This window comes from Silurus aristotelis (genome assembly GCF_946808225.1).
Source record: "Silurus aristotelis genome assembly, chromosome: 6".
NCBI lineage: Eukaryota > Metazoa > Chordata > Actinopteri > Siluriformes > Siluridae > Silurus > Silurus aristotelis.
This window is the reverse complement of record NC_139579.1, coordinates 16,871,580-16,879,427: the sequence shown is the minus strand read 5'-3', so window position 1 is coordinate 16,879,427 and position 7,848 is coordinate 16,871,580. Positions and strand designations below refer to the sequence as shown.

General features: G+C 36.4%; 1 protein-coding gene across 4 annotated transcripts; it reads left to right on the top strand.

The window, feature by feature from the left end:
• Positions 1-3,845: 3,845 nt before the first annotated feature.
• Positions 3,846-7,093, top strand: colec11 (collectin sub-family member 11). 4 transcript variants are annotated; one of them, XM_083544048.1, is made up of 7 exons: positions 3,846-3,986; positions 4,601-4,749; positions 4,929-5,000; positions 5,399-5,470; positions 5,551-5,604; positions 5,700-5,795; positions 6,345-7,093. In XM_083544048.1, exons 2-7 carry the CDS (start codon positions 4,620-4,622, stop codon positions 6,734-6,736), a joined length of 816 nt encoding a protein of 271 aa, XP_083400174.1. In that variant the 5' UTR covers positions 3,846-3,986; positions 4,601-4,619; the 3' UTR covers positions 6,737-7,093. The 4 variants fall into 4 exon arrangements, with proteins under 4 accessions (XP_083400174.1, XP_083400171.1, XP_083400172.1 ...); XM_083544045.1 differs by having other exon boundaries at positions 6,327-7,093; XM_083544046.1 differs by having other exon boundaries at positions 3,894-3,986; positions 4,571-4,749; positions 6,327-7,093.
• The last annotated feature ends 755 nt before the right edge of the window (positions 7,094-7,848 follow it).

Here is a 7,848-nt window from a genome sequence, read left to right as displayed (position 1 = left end):
ATAGCTACAAAAGTGAAAATCTAGAGTAGAATTACAATAAAGTTTTGTAGAAAAGAAGTAGAAAAATCATTTTGGGTGCCAGTCTTCTGCAAGTATTGCACAGCATTTAAAGAAGATACCTTGGCAAATGGAGGTGATTTATAAGCCAGCTTTCAGTCCGCAAAACGTTCTACCAATCTTTAAACATTCTTTCCTTTTATGAGAGTGACATGTGCTTAATCTTCTGTCAACTGAGCCATTTGTTTGTAGCTTACAGCTATGCACAGACAGACCAGCCGTTTATTTGGCAGTATTTTGAATGCAGTAATTTGAAGATTAGTTTTATTTGTCGTAATTTATGAATTTGTGTTGGCTTGCCTATATTTTTAATTAATGGCAATAATATATAACTACTGAGTTTCACAAAATGTTCTTGGTGGAATTATTAGTCCCTGACTGCATGACCTTGCAATCGAATATGTTTTTGATGAAGACTAGAAATTTGCCCTGGATAAGTGTGTCTGCCAATATTATAATATATAAAAGATTATAATTTTTAATCACAATTAATCACATGATTGTCTCATGATTGATTGCACATTTTTAGCTGTGCTAAATGAACCTCAAATGAATACTTTTTAAGTATTTAATACTCTAATCAGCATGGACATGGACAAATATCTATGCTTTATGCAAATGTATGTTTACTATTAGTGAAACCAAACTCAACATAGAGCATAAAGACTAAATATTATTCTCAATGTTTTGAAGTAACAGATAATCTGTTCAACACACCCAAAAATATTGATATCAAAATAATTTTTATTAGAATTTTATGTACAAATTATTGTCCCTAATGTATGTGAAACAAATAACCTGCACCTTTGAAAAGGGTTGTGGCTGGTGCTGGGGAGACAAGAGGGAGGAGAGGAGGAGGAGGGCGAATGCTTATCGCTCGTTAAGTTAGATTTAAATTTTTTAAAAAGCATCCGTTCCACTGTATGCAAATCAAGACACCAAACAAAACCTTTTCTATGTTTCCACTCAGATGGTTTTAACTGCCAGATCTGTGCATCATGGGGGATTTTGGTGCTTGATTTGAGACTTGGCATATCAGTATAACAATTGTTTATTGATTAAAAAAGCTTTTTTGCTGGAGTTTATAATTTTTATATATGTATATAAATATCCTTTTTTTAACATATATTTATTTATCTATTTATAATTTTATAAAAAAAAAAAAATAAATGCGTTAATAAAATTTGTGCCATTCAAATTAATTTGCATTAAGATGTTATTAATGCATTAATTTTCACAGCCCTATATATATATAAACCACGGACGTGTAGAAATGCCTAGTCATTTTGAGTCACAAATTGAAGTTACTTTGCTACTTCACTGACATTTGTTTCTTTAAGTATATTTTATCACAGTATTGTCATTTTCTTCAACATATTTAAATGTGTAAAATCTTTTTAATAAATATATATTAAAACAAACATGTTCCTTTCTTATTTGACGTGAATACATACATTGGGTTTAATGAGAATCTGTTGAGAGACCACAACACAGTTTTCACAAGAGTTTGTGTGGCGTAGGGGTTCTCACATTCTTGTAACAATGGAAAACTCTTTCCTTGAATCATTTATTACAATATAGTTCATAAAAGAGTATTCTTAATACTTATGTTAAAAAGTGAAAAGAGTGCGTTTACTTTTATTGGTGTAATGTTTAAGCAGGTTAAACCAGCATAATGACAGCAAACAGGTAACAAGCAGTGTTTCATGACCTGCATTTGCATATAGGAAAATTACAGGTTCTTCCATTTTATGCTGCAATAATATTTACCTATCATATTCACAGATCTAACTCAGATGTTACATTTTGCATTGTGGCAAACAACCTTTGCTTTGACTGACCAATAAGTTTGAGAAATCAATGTAAAATACTACAAATACTAGAAAGAATACTATAACAATCGAAATTAGGCTTTGCATGTACAAAGAAATGCCAATCTATCTGATACACTTACCATACTGGTATACAGTTACTGACTGTGAGTGTGTGTGTGTGTGTGTGTGTGTGTGTGGTGGTGCTTATATACAGTAATGTTTCCGAGGAAGGGAAACTGCGGTCAGTTGCTCTGCCTGCACAGCTGTTAAGCATCATTCAGGAAATACACTGTGCATTTATACATTATAGACTGGAAATATGTACATCATCCTTCCAAGCATATGTTGAATTGATTGCGTACAAAAGTCATTCTTAATCTTATCATTACCCTGTGACTTTGCTCTATTACATTTTGATCTTGATGTATTAATGGTCATACCAATGGATAAATCATTGCTGTGTTTCTTTCTTATCATAAGTTTCCACTGACAGCATTATGATTCCATGCAGTGCAGTGATGCTGTAGGCAGCATTTGATTTAACCAGCTACTTCATCAATACGATACTTTTCCTCATGCTAGATCAGCGTTGCACTGTTGCCAGAGCCTCCAGACCCGCCTCTGAGAAGCTTGGGGATACTGAGGAAGTTCGATGTAAGCAAACAAATTTTTTTTCACAATGAGGCTATAAGTGATTAGTGAATAGAAAATACAGAGCACGTGGATCCAAGTGGATGTTTGGAAAACGTGGAGAAAGTGATGATCCTAGTTCATACATCTGGTGTCACCCTGTGGCAGACAACACACACTGCAGCCTGTTATCAATCATCAACGCTTTCTAGTAGATAGGATGTAAAATCCCTTACAACCATGCTTTTCTTTGCTAGTAATGACAAGACCAATCATACATTCATTATTTCAGTTCCATTAACATTAACAAATTATAAACCTCTGCATAAATAAATTATAAGTAATGTATTAACTGATATTGACGTACTGCACATCTGCCTAAAATAATGCTTTTTCAGACCATGACCACAAATCTGCCTAAACTGGCACAAATGAAATAATAGCATCTAAATGGAGCAGTTGTTCAGTAGATTATCTGCACTTTTGGCAGACACCCTTATCCAGACCCATGTGCTCTTTTCCTCCTGCCTGGCAGCGCCATTCTCAGCATTCTTCTACCGAAATACCCCATGTCCTTCCTTTACATAGACCAAACAATCTCACAAATCCTGCCTTAAAAACGTAATACCTGCATGGTCCCTCTAATAAACTCATTTCTAATCCTGTCCATCCTCATTACTCCAAATGAAAACCTCAACATTTTCAGCTCTGCTACCTCCAGCTCCACCTCCTGTCTTTTACTCAATGCCACTGTCTCTAGAACATACAACATCGCAGGTCTCACCACAGTCCTATAAACTTTCCCTTTCACTCTTGCAGATACCCTTCTATCACAAATCACTCCTGCTATCACTCTTCTCCACCCACTCCACCCTGCCTGCACTCTTTTCTTCACTTCTCTAACACACTCTCCATTACTTTGCACAGTTTACTCGAGGTATTTAAACTCAACGGTTTTTCCACTTACAAACTGCAAACATCTTTAATAAGGTATTTCTTTTTATTGGTCATTGCATGCTTAATTAAAGGCAGTGAACTATGGATTTGTTTATAAGCCCAAACAAAGAATCAAATCTTTATAAAATCTAGTTTTTTCGGGTAAATTAGTGAAGGTTGTTCTACATTAAATAATGCCCATTAAGAGAAATTTTACGTTAAGCATTACCCTTCACAGCACGTCTACCTCAAGTTCCATGCTGGTCTTGTGAAAGCAAATGAATTTAGAGAATGCTTTTGATGGCAGGGTTTTAGTTGAGGACTATCTGTTGAGAAGAGAACTGCTAATGAACCCACTGCTTTTGCATGCTCTTATCAGAGAAAAGTGAAGCAGAGCTAGTCTTATCTGTGTGTTTATACACACTCGCTCTCTGGCTTGTTTCTTGCTGCAGAGATGAGAGAAAAGACGTGCCAAGCATCGCCCAGGCTTCAGTCGACGGAGAAGACGGCAGTGCAGCACACACACTAGGCTTGAGGTTCTCACACATGGTAAGTCTGCTCCCATTATGCGTCCTTCTGCTGTGATGCAAGGTATATATATATATATATATATATATATATATATATATATATATATATATATATATATATATATATATATATATATATATATATATATATTTTATGAAAAGAGTAGACTTGATAAAACCTGTATTATCAGTACTTGTTTCCTGTTGGAACTAATGGACTTTCAGGTCCTACCTTTTTATTTCATGTACGTTCGATAACTAGTCTGCTTGTAAACGAGATGGATAACAGCATGAGGAATGGCATAAGCTTTGCGGAGCTTTATATATTTGTCTGGCAAATATGGTGTTCCTCTCTGTGACCAGTCAGCAGTGGGGTTATTATTCCATCTATGGCCTTTTGTTTGCACACTAATGGAAAAAAATACTATTATCTTCCAATAAGATTATTTGCTTTTCCACTGCTGGCTGAGACACAATCCATCATTCAGCAGTCAAAATGACACTGTTAATGTGAATGAATACAGGCTAAAAGGTAATGTTATCAGCTTTCATGCCACACTAAACCTCACTCGTTATTGTCTGTGTTTAATTATGTATTTGCAGTGTGTGTATTACTACTAACACATTTTATAGCTACAGTAGCACTTCCAGTATGAGTGGAGAAAGCTTGGGGACATGTGTGCTGGTTATTCTGCTGGGATTAATGGTACTAGAGTCAGCTCATGGTCAGCACATAACAGAGGAGCCCTGCTCTGTTCAAATCCTTGTTCCAGGACTTAAAGGTACACCATAAATGTTAAAACATGACCAGCACCGTGAATACAGTTTTCAGTTTGTGTTTAGGGCTAAAATTCTACCATTATTCTATTATATACTTCCAGGAGGGTAATGTTTGTGGATAATGTCAGTAGCTTTGGGAAAAAGTGTCACTAGATCTGAAGTACTCTAATGTGTTTTTCAGGGGAAATAGGGGAGAAGGGGGAGAAAGGGGCACCTGGGAGACCTGGCAGAGTGGGGCCACCTGGAGAGATGGGTACTGTATGATTTACTCTTAGTGAAAATGTCAAATGTATGCAAATCATTTATAAACAAGTGCATATAAGGATTACAGTTAGTAAGAGAACTTAAGTCCACCCAGAGACTAAATGCAATTCGACCCAGTAGACCATGTGACCAGAGGATTCTGCTGGCTTCCATGACATTTAGGGAGTGCAGAACTGCAGAATGTTCAATGAGTTCAAAAGGTCACTGTACTGCAAAGGCTTGAATGCAGTAATGATGACAGATGTTTACCAGAGCCTTAAATGAAGATTAAGTGATTATTCAATGAAAAATGGGGGATGAGATATTCATAGCATTTCAGACACAATTAATCTTATCAGAAGTTTTATGCTGGCATTTTGATGATGTAATACTTTACTTATCTTTAAGGACCTCCTGGACTTAAAGGACAAAAAGGTATCATGGGACGCTATGGAAAAATGGGGCCCTCTGGATTTAAAGGTGGGGATGACTAGCAAATTTAAAGAGTGGTTCGTTTTAAATACATTTGAAAGTCTTAAATGCTTATAACGTGTTTATAGGTTTAAAAGGTGATATCGGAGATCCAGGTCCCAAAGGTGAAAATGGAGACCCAGGTAAAAAAAAACAAAAACACACAGGATAATGATTGTAATTTATTGAATTACATCATCCTGAATTTTCTGATGTGGCTTCGGATGTGTTGCACCAGGACTCCCCTGTGAGTGCGGACCCTTGCGAAAGATGATTGGTGAAATGGATAATCACGTGGCGCAGTTAACCAGTGAACTGAAGTTCATTAAAAAAGGTATGCCCTTGCACTAAACCTGAGAGCAAAGTTTTATATACTGTATAGAGTCATTTCTAGGATATTATACAGAGTACACAAGTCAAACTCTCTGCTTTAATACAACTACAAAAAAAGCACTGCTTTAAAAAACACACTCATTCAATAATTAAAATGATTTCATTGCTATAGGAACAATCATTATTATTAGAGAATTGTATCAAAAAAGCATGAAGTTAAATTTGATTAATGCATGTATAATGCCCATGCAGATCGTAATTACAATTTTTATTTCTGAGTAAAAATGTATATCTATTTAATGAAAGAGGTGTTTTTTTGTAATAACAAAATGCAGAGTTTTTTCCTTGAATGGCATTGATTGCATCCATAGATAGTTTTCACATATTTACAAAGTACATTCACAAACATTTACAAGTTTTTTTTCATCAGTTTTGACAAAATAAATCAGAGACTGTTCGGACTTTCCTTGCACAATGTATTTCTGTATATACTGGGAGTTTGATTACAGAAATACCAGTGCTCACTTTTCAGCACTGCCCTCCCCTGCAGCTGTTGCTGGCATTAAAGAGATGGACAGTAAAGTGTACCTGCTGGTGAAGGAGGAGAAGCGTTACAGAGATGCTGAGATCTACTGCCAAGGCAGAGGTGGACACCTGGCTATGCCTAAAGATTCCGGTGCAAACAGAGCCATTGCTGGCTACATAACAGAAGCTGGCCTTAGCAGAGTGTACATCGGCATCAATGACCTAGAGCACGAGGGACATTTTATTTACGTGGACCGCTCGCTTATGAGCACCTTCACTAAATGGAGGGAAGGAGAGCCCAATAACGCTTATGAAGACGAGGATTGTGTGGAGCTAGTCTCTTCGGGGGAGTGGGTAGATGTGGCCTGCTCTTTAACCATGTACTTCGTGTGCGAGTTTGACAAAGACCCAATTTGAGCAACTCTAATCTGGAAAGTAGTGGGTTTTTTTAAGTGAGTGTGATTTTTCTGAGCTGCCAATAAAGACTCATTCTGATACGGCTATGCTTCACATACAGTGAATAAGAGGGGTGTGGCCTTCTTACATCGCTGTTTCTTTTCTAGTAGTCTAATAGTGCGCAGACTTGTTATATTAAAAATGTAACATATGTACAAGATGTTTTTGGGGGTGGTGGTGTCTATGAGTGCACTTATAGAATTTACAATACTTCCCATATTTCTGATTTGTTATGAACTTTATAGATTGCTCTTTATTATGTACGACTTTGCATTTGTATATAGTAAGCCATAAATAAAACTATATCAGTTGTTAAAATATTTCGAAAATGCACTTTACTATGCTGCCCTCTAGCGGCCTACTAGCAGCAGCAGCAACAACAACAGATTTAGCAACAGACAGAGTGTTTGTAAATTTTTAAAACACTGGTTTAATGACCATCACATTTAAAAGGAATTGCCACATTTTATTCACATTTACAACTGATAAGATATGTATGTTTTAAATATCCCTTTCCACATTCAGTCCCCATTTCCTGGTATAATAACCTCCACTCTTTTTTTGGAGTTTGGATGCAAAGATTTGTGCTCATTCATGCACATGGTTATTAGTGAAGTCAGGTATCCTGATGTAGGTTGATTAGGTCTGCGATACAGTCTGTGTTCAGTTGAGTTGATTTCAGAGTTTAATAGCAGGCCACGCAAGATCTTCCAGTCCAACCCATGTCAACCAAATCTTCATGGAGCTCGCTTTGTGCTGGAACAGGTTTTGGTTCTAGTTAGAGGTGCAGGGAAAATGTAATGCTACTGTAGCCCAAGACACCCTATACAAACTTTGTGGTAACAGTTTGGGGAAGAACAACATACAGTGAATCTTTAATTAAAACTCAAGGAAAATTTATTTCTTTCAGGCTCCCTAGTTTACCTGTGTGAAGGAGTGTGTACAGTTACATTTCTATTCATGTAGTGGTATAATGACCACTTATATAAATTCTCATTATCACATTCGTCACTGTCAGACATCATTGGTTTTTTTTTTGCTATAGAAATAAAGTACATGTAGACAAGCTGCCC

Excerpts from the sequence above, each read along its gene's own strand:
- colec11 (XM_083544045.1), top strand. The coding sequence starts at position 4,620 with ATGAGTGGAGAAAGCTTGGGGACATGTGTGCTGGTTATTCTGCTGGGA. Across the intron at positions 5,471-5,550 it reads GGGGCCCTCTGGATTTAAAG|GTTTAAAAGGTGATATCGGA; the intron begins GTGGGGATGACT and ends ACGTGTTTATAG. Across the intron at positions 5,605-5,699 it reads AGGTGAAAATGGAGACCCAG|GACTCCCCTGTGAGTGCGGA; the intron begins GTAAAAAAAAAC and ends GTGTTGCACCAG.